This window comes from Saccoglossus kowalevskii, chromosome 4 (genome assembly GCF_978046115.1).
Source record: "Saccoglossus kowalevskii chromosome 4, keSacKowa6.1, whole genome shotgun sequence".
In the NCBI taxonomy this organism is placed as follows: domain Eukaryota; kingdom Metazoa; phylum Hemichordata; class Enteropneusta; family Harrimaniidae; genus Saccoglossus; species Saccoglossus kowalevskii.
This window is the reverse complement of record NC_140644.1, coordinates 722,754-739,819: the sequence shown is the minus strand read 5'-3', so window position 1 is coordinate 739,819 and position 17,066 is coordinate 722,754. Positions and strand designations below refer to the sequence as shown.

General features: G+C 45.6%; 1 protein-coding gene across 1 annotated transcript; it reads left to right on the top strand.

Moving 5' to 3' along the window:
* Positions 1-256: 256 nt before the first annotated feature.
* LOC102800952 (adhesion G protein-coupled receptor D1-like) lies at positions 257-5,422 on the top strand. The gene is made up of 11 exons (XM_078006395.2): positions 257-341; positions 447-597; positions 907-973; positions 1,132-1,195; positions 1,460-1,554; positions 2,135-2,261; positions 3,498-3,539; positions 4,186-4,389; positions 4,592-4,681; positions 4,880-4,923; positions 5,077-5,422. The coding sequence occupies exons 1-11, from the start codon at positions 291-293 to the stop codon at positions 5,162-5,164; spliced, it is 1,023 nt and encodes a 340-aa protein (XP_077862521.2). The 5' UTR covers positions 257-290; the 3' UTR covers positions 5,165-5,422.
* The last annotated feature ends 11,644 nt before the right edge of the window (positions 5,423-17,066 follow it).

The window sequence follows — 17,066 nt, the reverse complement described above, 5'->3', positions numbered from 1 at the left end:
ATACAATACAACAATAGCGCTATTTAATTGTTGGCTTCAATTGTTTCAGAGAACGTTTGTGTCACTTCGCCAATCCTAATATTGTAATACTATATTCATATTATTACACATCACGTGATATGGGTCTTTATGGGTCGGAGTTATATTTGTAATATGTACTGACGGGTGTTGCAGTTAAATATCGACGTTGTTGTATGTTCCACCAAAAACATTTGCCAAAATTAAATGTCATTATTTCCAGAATATGGAATGACAGAATAAGAGTTCACGAAAACCTGGCAATTGCAATTATGACAACCCAACTTATATTTTTAGTTGGAATAGATCGTACTGAACATTTTGTAAGTATCTCTTTTGTCAGCTCGTGACGCCATTATTGCAATTTAATTCGTTGTTTTAGATTACCTGCAATGATGTCACGAAATATCATCGTTTTTCATTTTTAGTATGTGTGTAAGACCGTTGCCGCTTTGCTCCACTACTTCCTGACGGCGCTGTTCATGTGGATGTTGATAGAAGGCATTAATCTGTATGTGGCATTAGTCAAAGTTTTCGGTCGAGGGAGTAATATTAAGAAGTATTTAGCTCTAGGATGGGGTAGGTATTTTTGAATAGGATGAAGTAGCTTTTTGTTGACGTACATAATCTTAAAGATGCATTCCTATTTTGCAAATTAGTGAGGTGCCATACCTTGCCCAATATGCACGCAACCAAATGTTTGAATGACTACAGAATTTATATTTAAGTGGGTCTTTTAAATCAAGTTTAATTTGTAATCAATATTACACTTCTTTATCTAAAACGGCATCATTTGAACACATTTTGTGTTTTTACTTTTTAAAGTGATATTACACATATTTTTAAAGTGCAGGTTCAACTAATGCTCTTTTGTTATGACCAATCTAGGGTCCCCGTTGATTGTGGTCGGTGTATCCTTTGGTATTTTTTATCGCGACTATGGGTTTGGTGATACGTAAGTTCCTCTCTATTTTAACACTAATGAGATACACTAACTTGTGTCGTTATATGTTATAATTGCAACTTCAATAGCTTGAAATATACAACTACAACAGTGTGGTGTGCATGTAATATATACATGTTAACGATACGCACTAATTGTTTTGTCCACAGGTGTTGGTTGCCAACAGAAATTGTTCTTATCGCTTTCGCACCGACAGTGGCGCTTGTCATATTCGTAAGTTAGAATTACTCTTATGGGTCAAGTTTGATGTGGGTCCCATACGACGTGTATAACACGTATAAAATACACGGAATTGAAACGAGGCTGTACGACGATAAGCAAGTCTAAATATAATCTTCAGTTGAAGATTAAAATTAACTGTGTTTAAATCTCACGTCTAACTTTTTCTCACTGGGGCACCGATTAATTGAAAGTGAAACTAAGGGCTATATCTCCAATGTGTAACTATTTTATTTGTTTCTGTATTTTTTTTCTCAGTTTAATTTTTTTATTTTGGTTGTTGTTATTCGAGTAATGCTGAACACAGTAACTGCCAAAGAAAAGCGACAACAGGATGAACTTGCCCCTATCAAGTAAGTGAACTCCCCTATAATGAAAGTTATAGAAAAGGATAAGATGTACATTTTAGCGGGTAGATGATGAGTAGCCCACTTTTTAATATTGTAATATAGTGCACATTAATGGTATTATACAGTCATGCAAATCGTAAGGAACCTTTCTTCTATTGATAAGAAACGATAAGTAACTAAGTAAGTTAAATTCCACCTTTAAAGTTGGACACGTTGAATCAATGTGGTGAGTTGTGCTGCGTGTTATGTTGCCGATTATTGGATAAATTAATCGGATTTTATTTCCATTCTGCTCATTTTAAATGGCGCATGTTAGTGCAGTTATCGTGTCCATCACCGATTCCATTATTGTCTAGTTATAATTTACCGTTGTGCTCGTAGTACTTTAAATATGGTGGAAATATTTCACTGATAAATTCTGCTGGCGTGTTTTTGATATTTCTGTCTATTATATGTGTTTTAGCTGCCAGTATGCTGACGTCGTATAGCATGTCACTGTCTATCCAGCCATGATGAACTGAATTATGTTTCTCCATGTTTTGTAACATTTGTCATTTCCCCTAAACACATTATGTTATTACAGATCCGGCTTGAAGGCTACAGTTATATTATTTCCGCTGCTTGGTTTGACATGGTCGTTTGGGTTTTTGTCAATCAATACGCACACCCTGGTATTCACGTACATGTTTGTTGCATTCAATTCATTACAGGTCAGTATTACATTAGTTTATTGTCAATATAGAATTATTATATTATTCAAGTATTATCCTACGCCAGACCAGTTATTTGTAAAACAAATTTTCATGATTCTCAACACCTAATTAGCGACGGCGCAAATTACGCGACGCTGTCAAGTTATCAATACTAAGTATACAGTTGTGTGGATATCGCGAATATATGCGTTTATGCAAAACAGCTGCTCAAATTTATAACCTCCAGTATTGACCAATATTACTGTGTATAAGGGGAAACAAACAAACGCCGGAACCACTATAGACGGCAATCATTTTTGTCGTCGTTCGCACAACTCCGAAAAATTAATGCTCTGATGTCTTTTGTAACCAAAACACCCGAAGGTTTCAACGATTTTTACCGATTTCAGTTGATATCAGGATATTAATTTTTCATAATTATGCAAACAATTCCAAAATATATCTTAATGACTCTCATCTGCAGTGGCGCATATCTTTAATCGCTGTATGCTAGTTCCAAAGCCCAATTTTATTCTACTGTGAGTAGAACGTTTCAAATGCTGAGTCATATTTCGACATATTTGTTTGGTGCTTTAAAGCTATTTCCATTCTTTGAATTACCTTTTAAATATAGTTGGCATAATATAATATAATATAATATAACACTCGTTATCGTTAAGTCACGACATACATACATACATACATACATAACCGGCGGTGGATCACAAAACAATTTATGAAAAGAAATATGACCATCACTGTGCCCAAAAACTACATCCGTTCAATTAGAGCAGCCATGCACTTCTATATAGTGATCTTTAACAGGGGATTTGATTGGATGCTGAAACCTGAAGTCGGTCAAGTTAATTGATCAAACGCGATGCTCGAGGCCTTTATCTACATCAAATTGTAATCAGATTGACATTTACCGTACATTGAACATGTTTAATTACAGCATGCAAATATGATTTATTTTATGGAAAAAAAATACTGTACGCAAATTGTCATGCTCTCTAAATAATATACTACTACTAATACTACTACTACTACTACAGATAATAATACATATTGATCCAAAATGTACATAAACAATGCAATTTATAAGGTGATATCTATTTCCTTATTATGCTCACATTTGTGATAATATTATCATGACATAGAATATTGAGAGAAGTATTGCTACACATCCTCCTGACGTCACATACATAAAAGTAATTTCCGATGAAACTAACAGGAACATTATTTACGTTACAGGGCATATTTTTCTTCGTTGGACACTGCCTTCGTAACCCGGATGTAAGTATAACGCTTGTTAACGTTTTGCTCGTGCATAATGACTGATTAGCTAGATACGGTCGTGCGCCCGAAAATAAACCAAAAGTTTTCTTCGCTGCTGTTGATATCACATATGTCATATATCATATATGTGTCTCTCTTAATAAAAATAACTTATGGGCAACATTGTCACAGCAGATAATAAGCTAGTGCTGGTCAGTGAGTGACACTTCTTAGCAGACATTCGCATGTTGGCTTAAATGTAAACAAATGTCGTCACAGTGCAACGGCCTGTAGAGCTACGACCAAAATATGTAGGGTCTTCCCTATGCACTGCCATGGACATGACTGACCAATCACGGTAACATGACTGACCAATGAGGTAACTTGCCTGACCAATGAGGTAACATTTCTGACCAATGAGGTAACATGAGAGACCAATGAGGTAACATGACTGACCAATGAGGTAACATGGTCAGTCATGTTACCGTCACCGTGATTGGTCAGTCATGTTATAGTGATTGGTAGCCATTGGTCAGTCACCAGGTGTTAGATGACGTTAGACGATTACAATGATTTTTAGGAATCCACATGCATGTTTGAATGTTGCATCTCCATGTTTGTTTGTTCGTCTTTTATCGTCATATCTTGGTATGCTTGATTATAGGTAAAGAAGGCGTTTGAACGGCGCTATGGCAGAAGGAATATCCCATCTAGTTCTGGACAACAGCAAAATCAGTCTTGTTCTTCTAATGGACTTCACACCATATCTAGCAATCTAAATAGAACTGCTGCTGCTAAAAATAAAACTAACAACAGATGGAGTGTAAAACTAACTAAAATCAATGCACATACCTTTTCTAATTTGAAGGTATGTACTTAAAGAGCGGTGGTCGTCGTGCCGCTTTCTGTTTGATATGGGACTCATAGCGACGTATACAACGCGTGTAAAATACATTGTTTATTTACATGAAATTCGAACACGCACTATGTATTATAATGACAAACCTTATTTTATTTGTCTTTCTAAATTAACAATATTGGTTTAATAATTCCACATCTCTCACTGACAGGATGGCTTCGACAACCCCGTAAGTTTACGTGATGTAAGGATAGACCATGAAGATATAAATGCTACATCCATCGAAAACAAGAAACTTGCGGTAAGTATATCCAAGCTAATTTTTCACTGCGAGAACATATCGACATGTAACGATGCATAAGAATCATACCAACGCCTCTTCTAATGTTGTAAAGGATTTATGAATATTGAAACACGTAATAAACAATGTGACGTAACTGATGTTCATGTTATTATCACTAATTCCGTGTTGAAGTAATATTTTATTATTTAATTGCAGAAGATACAAGGAGTGAGCGGCAACGGCATCACATTCGGCAACAGGTACTTATTCCCACAAATGTAGCCACGACCATCAACCATGACCATGGTAACGACTGTTAACAGGAATCGCTCTACATGACATACGATGGATGTTCACATAAGACATGCGTACAATCTGCCATGGTTTAGTTTGTGTTTTGTTTTTGTTTTCAGTAAGTACCCACACGTGGAAGTGAGTAATAAGACAACCAGGAATGAGTATCATCTATCACAGACAGTTCTACTCAGAGACAAGAGATAGGAGGCACACAGTACTCATCCACTGAAGGCAGTTGTAATTAAAAAAAAAAAAACACGCTTGTCAACATTTTCTTATACACACCACCTTTAGACCATATTCAAAATTGCGTAATGAGAAATGCTAGTGTAATATTATTTTAGACACTATTGGATATAAAGTTCTGTTATTTCTTAAGTATCATTATCTTCAACTTCAATGTGAATTTACTCTACACTTGTAACGCACCTGTAATAAACAATTCATATTACCGTCACTAAATACTAGTATAGATTTGATGTGATCTCAACGTGACAACTAAAATAGGAGTGCGATTTTTAGCATAACTCAATCACAATCTACACGTGCAAATATGTGCGTATGTGACTCATATCATGACCGTATCTGCACGATTACCATTAGACTTAGACTGTCGTACCTAATATCAATAAATATTGTTTATAAACGTAATAGGCGTGTATAAATTGCTAACGCCGAGACATGAAGTATCATGCCGTACCGTTAGGCACGACCGACTTTCGGGACTAAAGTCCCTCGTGTGAAATGGTTCGCATTTCCCACCAAACGCCTTCGGCGTTCGAATGTCTAGGAACACTACACTACATTTCACTATGTGCAAACACTGTGTTGAGACACATGCACAGACATTGATTCATTAGTATTCACGGCAGTTTAGTCATATATTACATCAGTGTATTTTGTCGTCGTCGTTTATTATCTAACTATATTTGTATCAAAAAACGGAAATGCATTTAGCAAATTTCCTTTCTATTAATCTTGTTTGGGATGTTTTTCTCAAAACCATATGTCAATATCGTATCAATATTTAATCACGTGACACAACCAAAGTCAACAATTTTTCCTCAATGTTAAGCACGTGTTACAATATATTGAACATTTTCATCTGTTTTGTCTTATGTATGATTATCGTGGTATTTATTGACATGTTATTAAATTATTACGACGATACTAATAGAGTCTTTTTTAATGTGGTGCACTTAAATAAGTAATGACGTGTATGCAAATGTGATATGATATTTACTCAATTTCACTGATGGAATTTGTAAAGGGGGGGTGTGCGTGAGAGGGGTAGTGTGAGCAATGTTACTGGTGGCGTGCGTGAGAGGGGTAGAGTGAGCATCCTTACTGGTGGTGTGCCTGAGAGGGGTAGTGTAAGCAATGTTACTGGTGGTGTGCGTGAGAAGGGTAGTGTGAGCAATGTTACTGGTGGTGTGCGTGAGAGGGGTAGAGTGAGCAATGTTAATGGTGGTGTGCGTGAACGGGGTAGAGTGAGCAATGTTACTGGCGTTGTGCGTGAGAGAGGTAGTGTGAGAAATGTTACTGGTGGTGTGCGTGAGAAGGGTAGAGTGAGCATCCTTACTGGTGGTGTGCCTGAGAGGGGGTAGTGTAAGCAATGTTACTGGTGGTGTGCGTGAGAAGGGTAGTGTGAGCAATGTTACTGGTGGTGTGCGTGAGAGGGGTAGAGGGGTAGAGTGAGCAATGTTAATGGTGGTGTGCGTGAAAGGGGTAGAGTGAGCAATGTTACTGGCGGTGTGCGTGAGAAGGGTAGTGTGAGCAATGTTACTGGTGGTGTGCGTGAGAAGGGTAGTGTGAGCAATGTTACTGGTGGTGTGCGTGAGAGGGGTAGAGTGAGCAATGTTACTGGTGGTGTGCGTGAAAGGGGTAAAGTGAACAATGTAACTGGTGGTGTGTGTAAGAAGGGTAGAGTGAGCAATGTTACTTGTGGTGTGCGTGAGAGGGGCAGTAAGAACAATGTTACTGGTGGTGTGCGTGAGAGAGGTAGAGTGAGCAATGGTACTGGTGATGTGTGTGAGAGGGGTAGTGTGAGCCATGTTACTGTTTGTGTGCGTGAGAGGGGTAGAGTGAGCAAGGTTACTGGTGGTGTGCATGAGTGGGGTAGAGTGAGCAAGGTCACTGGTGGAGTACATGAGAGGTGTAGTGTGAGCAATGTTACTGGTGGTGGCGTGAGAAGGGTAGAGTGAGCAATGTTACTTGTGGTGTGCGTGAGAGGGGCAGTGAGAACAATGTCACTGGTGGTGTGTGTGAGAGGGGTAGAGTGAGCAATGGTACTGGTGATGTGCGTGAGAGGGGTAGAGTGAGCAAAGTTACTGGTGGTGTGCGTGAGAGGGGTAGAGTAAGCAATGTTACTGGTGGTGTGCGTGAGAGGGGTAGAGTAAGCAATGTTACTGGTGGTGTGAGTGACAGAGGTAGTGTGAGCAATGTTACTGGTGGTGTGCGTGAGAAGGTAGAGTGAGCAATGTTACTTTTGGTGTGCGTGAGAGGGGTAGAGTGGGCAACGTTACTGGTGGTGTGCGTGATGGGTAGAGTGAGCAATGTTACTGGTGGTGTGCGTGAGAGGGGTAGTGTGAGCAATGTTACTGGTGGTGTGCGTGAGCGGCGTAGAGTGACAAATGTTACTGGTGGTGTGCGTGAGAGAGGTAGTGTGAGTAATGTTACTGGTGGTGTGTCTGAGAGGTGTAGTGTGAGCATTGTTACTGGTGGTGTGCATGAGAGGGGTAGAATGAGCAATGTTACTGGTGGTGTGCGTGACAGGGGTAGTTTGAGCAATGTTACTGGTGGTGTGCGTGAGAGGGGTAGAGTGACCTATGATACTGGTGGTGTGCCCGATAGGTATAGTGTGTGCAATATTACTGCTGGTGTGCGTGAGAGGAGTAGTTTGAGCAGTGTTACTGGTGGTGCGTGTGGGAGGGGTAGAGTGAGCAATGTTACTGGTGGTGTGCGTGAGAGGGGTAGAGTGAGCAATGTTACTGTTCGTGCGTGTGAGAGGGGTAGAGTGAGCAATGTTACTGGTGGTGTGCGTGAGAGGGGTAGTGTGAGCCATGTTACTGTTAGTGTGCGTGAGTGGGGTAGAGTGAGCAAGGTCACTGGTGGTGTGCATGAGAGGTGTAGTGTGAGCAATGTTACTGGTGGTGAGCGTGAGAGAGGTAGAGCGAGCAATGTTACTGGTGGTGTGAGTGAGAGGGGTAGTGTGAGCAATGTTACTGGTGGTGTGCGTGAGAGAGGTAGAGTGAGCAATGTTACTGGTGGTGTGTGTGAGAGGGGTAGTGTGAGCAATGTTACTGGTGGTGTGCATGAGTGGGGTAGAGTGAGCAATGTTACTGGTGGTGTGTGTGAGAGAGGTAGTGTGAGCCATGTTACTGGTGGTGTGCGTGAGAGGGGTAGAGTGAGCAATGTTACTGGTGGTGTGCATGAGAGGGGTAGAATGAGCAATGTTACTGGTGGTGTGCGTGAGAGGGGTAGAGTGGGCAATGTTACTGGTGGTGTGCGTGAGAGTGGTTGTGTGAGCCATGTTACTGGTGGTGCGCATGAGAGTGGTAGTGTGAGCAATGTTACTGGTGGTGTGCGTGAGAGAGGTAGTGTGAGCCATGTTACTGGTGGTGTGCGTGAGAGGGGTAGAGTGAGCAATGTTACTGGTGGTGTGCATGAGTGGGGTAGAGTGAGCAATGTTACTGGTGGTGTGCGTGAGAGAGGTAGTGTGAGCCATGTTACTGGTGGTGTGAGTGAGAGGGGTAGAGTGAGCAATGTTACTGGTGGTGTGCATGAGAGGGGTAGAATGAGCAATGTTACTGGTGGTGTGCGTGAGAGTGGTTGTGTGAGCCATGTTACTGGTGGTGCGCATGAGAGTGGTAGTGTGAGCAATGTTACTGGTGGTGTGCGTGAGAGAGGTAGTGTGAGCCATGTTACTGGTGGTGTGCGTGAGAGGGGTAGAGTGAGCAATGTTACTTTAGGTGTGCGTGAGAGGGGTAGAGTGGGCAATGTTACTGGTGGTGTGCGTGAGAGGGATAGTTTGAGCAATGTTACTGGTGGTGTGCGGAAGAGTGGTAGTGTGAGCCATGTTACTGGTGGTGCGCATGAGAGTGGTAGTGTGAGCCATGTTATTGGTGGTGTGCGTGAAAGGGGTAGTGTAAGCAATGTTACAGGTGGAGTGTGTGAGAGGGGTAGAGTGATCATTGTTACTGGTGGTGTGCGTGAGAGGGGTAGTGAGAGCCATGTTACAGGTGGTGTGCGTAAGAAGGGTAGAGTGAGCAATGTTACAGGTGGTGTGCATGAGAGGGGTAGTGTGAGCAATGTTACTGGTGGTGTGCGTGAGAGAGGTAGTGTGAGCCATGTTACTGGTGGTGTGAGTGAGAGGGGTAGAGTGAGCAATGTTACTGGTGGTGTGCATGAGAGGGGTAGAATGAGCAATGTTACTGGTGGTGTGCGTGAGAGTGGTTGTGTGAGCCATGTTACTGGTGGTGCGCATGAGAGTGGTAGTGTGAGCAATGTTACTGGTGGTGTGCGTGAGAGAGGTAGTGTGAGCCATGTTACTGGTGGTGTGCGTGAGAGGGGTAGAGTGAGCAATGTTACTTTAGGTGTGCGTGAGAGGGGTAGAGTGGGCAATGTTACTGGTGGTGTGCGTGAGAGGGATAGTTTGAGCAATGTTACTGGTGGTGTGCGGAAGAGTGGTAGTGTGAGCCATGTTACTGGTGGTGCACATGAGAGTGGTAGTGTGAGCCATGTTATTGGTGGTGTGCGTGAAAGGGGTAGTGTAAGCAATGTTACAGGTGGAGTGCGTGAGAGGGGTAGAGTGATCATTGTTACTGGTGGTGTGCGTGAGAGGGGTAGTGAGAGCCATGTTACAGGTGGTGTGCGTAAGAAGGGTAGAGTGAGCAATGTTACAGGTGGTGTGCATGAGAGGGGTAGTGTGAGCCACGTTACTGGTGGTGTGCTTGAGAGGGATAGTGTGAGCAATGTTACTGGTGGTGTGCGGGAGAGTGGTAGTGTGAGCAATGTTACTGGTGGTGTGCATGAGAGGGGTAGTGTGAGCCACGTTAATGGTGGTGTGCTTGAGAGGGATAGTGTGAGCAATGTTACTGGTGGTGTGCGGGAGAGTGGTAGTGTGAGCAATGTTACTGGTGGTGTGCATGAGAGGGGTAGTGTGAGCCACGTTACTGGTGGTGTGCTTGAGAGGGATAGTGTGAGCAATGTTACTGGTGGTGTGCGGGAGAGTGGTAATGTGAGCAATGTTACTGGTGGTGTGCATGAGAGGGGTAGTGTGAGCCACGTTACTGGTGGTGTGCTTGAGAGGGATAGTGTGAGCAATGTTACTGGTGGTGTGCGGGAGAGTGGTAGTGTGAGCAATGTTACTGGTGGTGTGCATGAGAGGGGTAGAGTGATCATTGTTACTGGTGGTGTGCGTGAGAGGGGTAGTGTAAGCAATGTTACTGGTGGAGTGCGTAAGAAGGGTAGAGTGAGCAGTGTTACTGGTGGTGGCGTGAGAGCGGTAGAGTGAGCAATGTTACTTTTGGTGTGCGTGAGAGGGGCAGTGAGAACAATGTTACTGGTGGTGTGTGTGAGAGGGGTAGAGTGAGCAATGGTACTGGTGATGTGTGTGAGAGAGATAGAGTGAGCAATATTACTGGTGGTGGCGTGAGAGGGGTAGAGTGAGCAAGGTTACTTGTGGTGTGCGTGAGAGGGGCAGTGAGAATAATGTTACTGGTGGTGTGCGTGAGAGGGGTAGAGTGAGCAATGGTACTGGTGATGTGCGTGAGAGGGGTAGAGTGAGCAATGTTACTGGTGGCGTGCGTGAGAGGGGTATTGGCAGCCATGTTATTGTTGGTGTGCTTGAGAGGGGTAGAGTGAGCAATGTTACTTTTGGTGTTCGTGAGAGGGGTAGAGTGGGCAATGTTACGGGTGGTGTGCGTGAGAGGGGTAGTGTGAGCAATGTTACTGGTGGTGTGCGTAAGCGGCATAGAGTGACAAATGTTACTGGTGGTGTGCATGAGAGGGGTAGTGTGAGCAATGTTACTGGTGGTGTGCCTGAGAGGTGTAGTGTGAGCATTGTTACTGGTGGTGTGCATGAGAGGGGTAGAATGAGCAATGTTACTGGTGGTGTGCATGAGAGGGGTAGTTTGAGCAATGTTTCTGGTGGTGTGCGTGAGAGGGGTAGAGTGACCTATGATACTGGTGGTGTGCCTGATAGGTATAGTGTGTGCAATATTACTGCTGGTGTGCGTGAGAAAAGTAGTTTGAGCAATGTTACTTTTGGTGTGCGTGAGAGGGGTAGAGTGGGCAACGTTACCGGTGGTGTGCGTGAGGGGTAGAGTGAGCAATGTTACTGTTGGTGTGCGTGAGAGGGGTAGTGTGAGCAATGTTACTGGTGGTGTGCGTGAGCGGCGTAGAGTGACAAATGTTACTGGTGGTGTGCGTGAGAGGGGTAGTGTGAGCAATGTTACTGGTGGTGTGCCTGAGAGGTGTAGTGTGAGCAATGTTACCAGTGGTGTGCGTGAGAGGGGTAGAGTGACAAATGTTACTGGTGGTGTGCATGAGAGGGGTAGTGTGAGCAATGTTACTGGTGGTGTGCCTGAGAGGTGTAGTGTGAGCAATGTTACTGCTGGTGTGTGTGAGAGGAGTAGTTTGAGCAATGTTACTGGTGGTGTGCATGAGAGGGGTAGAGTGAGCAATGTTACTGGTCGTGCGTGTGAGAGGGGTAGAGTGAGCAATGATACTGGTGGTGTGTGTGAGACGTGTAGTGTGAGCAATATTACTGGTGGTGTGCAATAGAGAGGTAGAGTGAGCAATGTTACTGGTGGTGTGAGTGAGAGGGGTAGTGTGAGCAATGTTACTGGTGGTGTCCATGAGAGGTTTAGTGTGAGCAATGTTACTGGTGGTGTGCGTGAGAGGAGTAGAGTGATCATTGTTACTGGTGGTGTGCGTGAGAGGGGTAGTGTGAGCCATGTTACTGGTGGAGTGCGTGAGAGGGGTAGAGTGATCATTGTTACTGGTGGTGTGCGTGAGTGGGGTAGCGTAAGCAATGTTACTGGTGGAGTGCGTAAGAAGGGTAGAGTGAGCAGTGTTACTGGTGGTGGCGTGAGAGGGGTAGAGTGAGCCACGTTACTGGTGGTGTGCTTGAGAGGGATAGTGTGAGCAATGTTACTGGTGGTGTGCGGGAGAGTGGTAATGTGAGCAATGTTACTGGTGGTGTGCATGAGAGGGGTAGTGTGAGCCACGTTACTGGTGGTGTGCTTGAGAGGGATAGTGTGAGCAATGTTACTGGTGGTGTGCGGGAGAGTGGTAGTGTGAGCAATGTTACTGGTGGTGTGCATGAGAGGGGTAGAGTGATCATTGTTACTGGTGGTGTGCGTGAGAGGGGTAGTGTAAGCAATGTTACTGGTGGAGTGCGTAAGAAGGGTAGAGTGAGCAGTGTTACTGGTGGTGGCGTGAGAGCGGTAGAGTGAGCAATGTTACTTTTGGTGTGCGTGAGAGGGGCAGTGAGAACAATGTTACTGGTGGTGTGTGTGAGAGGGGTAGAGTGAGCAATGGTACTGGTGATGTGTGTGAGAGAGATAGAGTGAGCAATATTACTGGTGGTGGCGTGAGAGGGGTAGAGTGAGCAAGGTTACTTGTGGTGTGCGTGAGAGGGGCAGTGAGAATAATGTTACTGGTGGTGTGCGTGAGAGGGGTAGAGTGAGCAATGGTACTGGTGATGTGCGTGAGAGGGGTAGAGTGAGCAATGTTACTGGTGGCGTGCGTGAGAGGGGTATTGGCAGCCATGTTATTGTTGGTGTGCTTGAGAGGGGTAGAGTGAGCAATGTTACTTTTGGTGTTCGTGAGAGGGGTAGAGTGGGCAATGTTACGGGTGGTGTGCGTGAGAGGGGTAGTGTGAGCAATGTTACTGGTGGTGTGCGTAAGCGGCATAGAGTGACAAATGTTACTGGTGGTGTGCATGAGAGGGGTAGTGTGAGCAATGTTACTGGTGGTGTGCCTGAGAGGTGTAGTGTGAGCATTGTTACTGGTGGTGTGCATGAGAGGGGTAGAATGAGCAATGTTACTGGTGGTGTGCATGAGAGGGGTAGTTTGAGCAATGTTTCTGGTGGTGTGCGTGAGAGGGGTAGAGTGACCTATGATACTGGTGGTGTGCCTGATAGGTATAGTGTGTGCAATATTACTGCTGGTGTGCGTGAGAAAAGTAGTTTGAGCAATGTTACTTTTGGTGTGCGTGAGAGGGGTAGAGTGGGCAACGTTACCGGTGGTGTGCGTGAGGGGTAGAGTGAGCAATGTTACTGTTGGTGTGCGTGAGAGGGGTAGTGTGAGCAATGTTACTGGTGGTGTGCGTGAGCGGCGTAGAGTGACAAATGTTACTGGTGGTGTGCGTGAGAGGGGTAGTGTGAGCAATGTTACTGGTGGTGTGCCTGAGAGGTGTAGTGTGAGCAATGTTACCAGTGGTGTGCGTGAGAGGGGTAGAGTGACAAATGTTACTGGTGGTGTGCATGAGAGGGGTAGTGTGAGCAATGTTACTGGTGGTGTGCCTGAGAGGTGTAGTGTGAGCAATGTTACTGCTGGTGTGTGTGAGAGGAGTAGTTTGAGCAATGTTACTGGTGGTGTGCATGAGAGGGGTAGAGTGAGCAATGTTACTGGTCGTGCGTGTGAGAGGGGTAGAGTGAGCAATGATACTGGTGGTGTGTGTGAGACGTGTAGTGTGAGCAATATTACTGGTGGTGTGCAATAGAGAGGTAGAGTGAGCAATGTTACTGGTGGTGTGAGTGAGAGGGGTAGTGTGAGCAATGTTACTGGTGGTGTCCATGAGAGGTTTAGTGTGAGCAATGTTACTGGTGGTGTGCGTGAGAGGAGTAGAGTGATCATTGTTACTGGTGGTGTGCGTGAGAGGGGTAGTGTGAGCCATGTTACTGGTGGAGTGCGTGAGAGGGGTAGAGTGATCATTGTTACTGGTGGTGTGCGTGAGTGGGGTAGCGTAAGCAATGTTACTGGTGGAGTGCGTAAGAAGGGTAGAGTGAGCAGTGTTACTGGTGGTGGCGTGAGAGGGGTAGAGTGAGCAAGGTTACTTGTGGTGTGCGTGAGAGGGGCAGTGAGAACAATGTTACTGGTGGTGTGCGTGAGAGGGGTAGAGTGAGCAATGGTACTGGTGATGTGCGTGAGAGGGGTAGAGTGAGCAATGTTACTGGTGGTGTGCGTGAGAGGGGTAGTGGCAGCCATGTTACTGTTGGTGTGTGTGAGAGGGGTAGAGTGAGCAATGCTACTTTTGGTGTGCGTGAGAGGGGTAGAGTGGGCAATATTACGGGTGGTGTGCGTGAGGGGTAGAGTGAGCAATGTTACTGGTGGTGTGCGTGAGAGGGGTAGTGTGAGCAATGTTACTGGTGGTGTGCGTGAGCGGCGTAGAGTGACAAATGTTACTGGTGGTGTGCGTGAGAGGGGTAGTGTGAGTAATGTTACTGGTGGTGTGCCTGAGAGGTGTAGTGTGAGCATTGTTACTGGTGGTGTGCATGAGAGGGGTAGAATGAGCAATGTTACTGGTGGTGTGCGTGAGAGGGGTAGTTTGAGCAATGTTACTGGTGGTGTGCATGAGAGGTGTAGAGTGACCTATGATACTGGTGGTTTGCCCGATAGGTATAGTGTGTGCAATATTACTGCTCGTGTGCATGATAGGAGTAGTTTGAGCAGTGTTACTGGTGGTGCGTGTGAGAGGGGTAGAGTGAGCAATGTTACTGGTGCTGTGCGTGAGAGGGGTAGAGTGAGCAATGTTACTGTTCGTGTGTGTGAGAGGGGTAGAGTGAGCAATGTTACTGCTGGTGTGCGTGAGAGGGGTAGTGTGAGCAATGTTACTGGTGGTGAGCGTGAGAGAGGTAGAGCGAGCAATGTTACTGGTGGTGTGTGTGAGAGGGGTAGTGTGAGCAATGTTACTGGTGGTGTGCGTGAGAGAGGTAGAGTGAGCAATGTTACTGGTGGTGTGTGAGAGGGGTAGTGTGAGCAATGTTACTGGTGGTGTGCATGAGTGGGGTAGAGTGAGCAATATTACTGGTGGTGTGCGTGAGAGAGGTAGTGTGAGCCATGTTACTGGTGGTGTGCGTGAGAGGGGTAGAGTGAGCAATGTTACTGGTGGTGTGCGTGAGAGGGATAGTGTGAGCAATGTTACTGGTGGTGTGCCGAAGAGTGGTTGTGTGAGCCATGTTACTGGTGGTGCGCATGAGTGGGGTAGAGTGAGCAATGTTACTGGTGGTGTGAGTGAGAGGGGTAGTGTAAGCAATGTTACAGGTGGAGTGCGTGAGAGGGGTAGAGTGATCATTGTTACTGGTGGTGTGCGTGAGACGGCTAGAGTGAGCAAGGTTACTGGTGGTGTGCATGAGAGGTGTAGTGTGAGCAATGTTACTGGTGGTGAGCGTGAGAGAGATAGAGTGAGCAATGTTACTGGTGGTGTGTGTGAGAGGGGTAGTGTGAGCAATGTTACTGGTGGTGTGCGTGAGAGAGGTAGAGTGAGCAATGTTACTGGTAGTGTGTGTGAGAGGGGTAGTGTGAGCAATGTTACTGGTGGTGTGCCTGTAAGGGGTAGAGTGAGCAATGTTACTGGTGGTGTGCGTGAGAGAGGTAGTGTGAGCAATGTTACTGGTGGTGTGCGTGAGAGGGGTAGAGTGAGCAATGTTACTTTTGGTGTGCGTGAGAGGGGTAGAGTGGGCAATGTTACTGGTTGTGTGCGTGAGGGGTAGAGTGAGCAATGTTACTGGTGGTGTGTGTGAGATCGTCAGTGTGAGCAATGTTACTGATGGTGTGTGTGAGCGGTGTAGAGTGACAAATGTTACTGGTGGTGTGCGTGAGAGGGGTAGTGTGAGCAATGTTACTGGTGGTGTGCGTGAGAGGTGCAGTGTGAGCATTGTTACTGGTGGTGTGCATGAGAGGGGTAGAGTGATCAATGTTACTGGTGGTGTGCATGAGAGGTGTAGTGTGAGCAATATTACTGGTGGTGTGCATGAGAGAGGTAGAGTGAGCAATGTTACTGGTGGTGTGCATGAGAGGGGTAGTGTGAGCCATGTTACTGGTGGTGTGCGTGAGAGGGGTAGAGTGATCAATGTTACTGGTGGTGTGTGAGACGTGTAGTGTGAACAATATTACTGGTGGTGTGCGTGAGAGAGGTAGAGTGAGCAATATTATTGGTGGTGTGCATGAGAGAGGTAGAGTGAGCAATGTTGCTGGTGGTGTGAGTGAGAGGGGTAGTGTGAGCAATGTTACTGGTGGTGTGCACGAGAGGGGTAGTGTGAGCAATGTTACTGGTGGTGTACGTGAGAGGGGTAGTGTGAGCAATGTTACTGGTGGTGTGAGTGAGAGGGGTCGTGTGAGCAATGTTACTGGTGGTGTGCGTGAGAGGTGTTGTGTGAGCAATGTTACTGGTGGTGTGCGTGAGAGATGTAGTGTGAGCAATGTTACTGGTGGTGTGCGTGAGAGGGGTAGTGTAAGCAATGTTACTGGTGGTGTACCTGTAAGGGCTAGAGTGAGCAATGTTACTGGTCGTGTACGTGAGAGGGGTAGTGTGAGCAATGTTACTGGTGGTGTGAGTGAGAGGGGTCGTGTGAGCAATGTTACTGGTGGTGTGCGTGAGAGGTGTTGTGTGAGCAATGTTACTGGTGGTGTGTGTGAGAGGGGTAGTGTGAGCAATGTTACTGGTGGTGTGCGTGAGAGAGGTAGTGTGAGCAATGTTACTGGTGGTGTGCGTGAGAGGGGTAATGTGAGCAATGTTACTGGTGGTGTGCCTGTAAGGGGTAGAGTGAGCAATGTTACTGGTGGTGTGCGTGAGAGAGGTAGTGTGAGCAATGTTACTGGTGGTGTGCGTGAGAGGGGTAGAGTGAGCAATGTTACTTTTGGTGTGCGTGAGAGGGGTAGAGTGGGCAATGTTACTGGTTGTGTGCGTGAGGGGTAGACTGAGCAATGTTACTGGTGGTGTGCGTGAGATCGTCAGTGTGAGCAATGTTACTGATGGTGTGTGTGAGCGGTGTAGAGTGACAAATGTTACTGGTGGTGTGCGTGAGAGGGGTAGTGTGAGCAATGTTACTGGTGGTATGCGTGAGAGGTGCAGTGTGAGCATTGTTACTGGTGGTGT

Excerpts from the sequence above, each read along its gene's own strand:
- LOC102800952 (XM_078006395.2), top strand. The coding sequence starts at position 291 with ATGACAACCCAACTTATATTTTTAGTTGGAATAGATCGTACTGAACAT. Across the intron at positions 1,555-2,134 it reads GATGAACTTGCCCCTATCAA|ATCCGGCTTGAAGGCTACAG; the intron begins GTAAGTGAACTC and ends ATGTTATTACAG. Across the intron at positions 4,390-4,591 it reads ATACCTTTTCTAATTTGAAG|GATGGCTTCGACAACCCCGT; the intron begins GTATGTACTTAA and ends TCTCACTGACAG.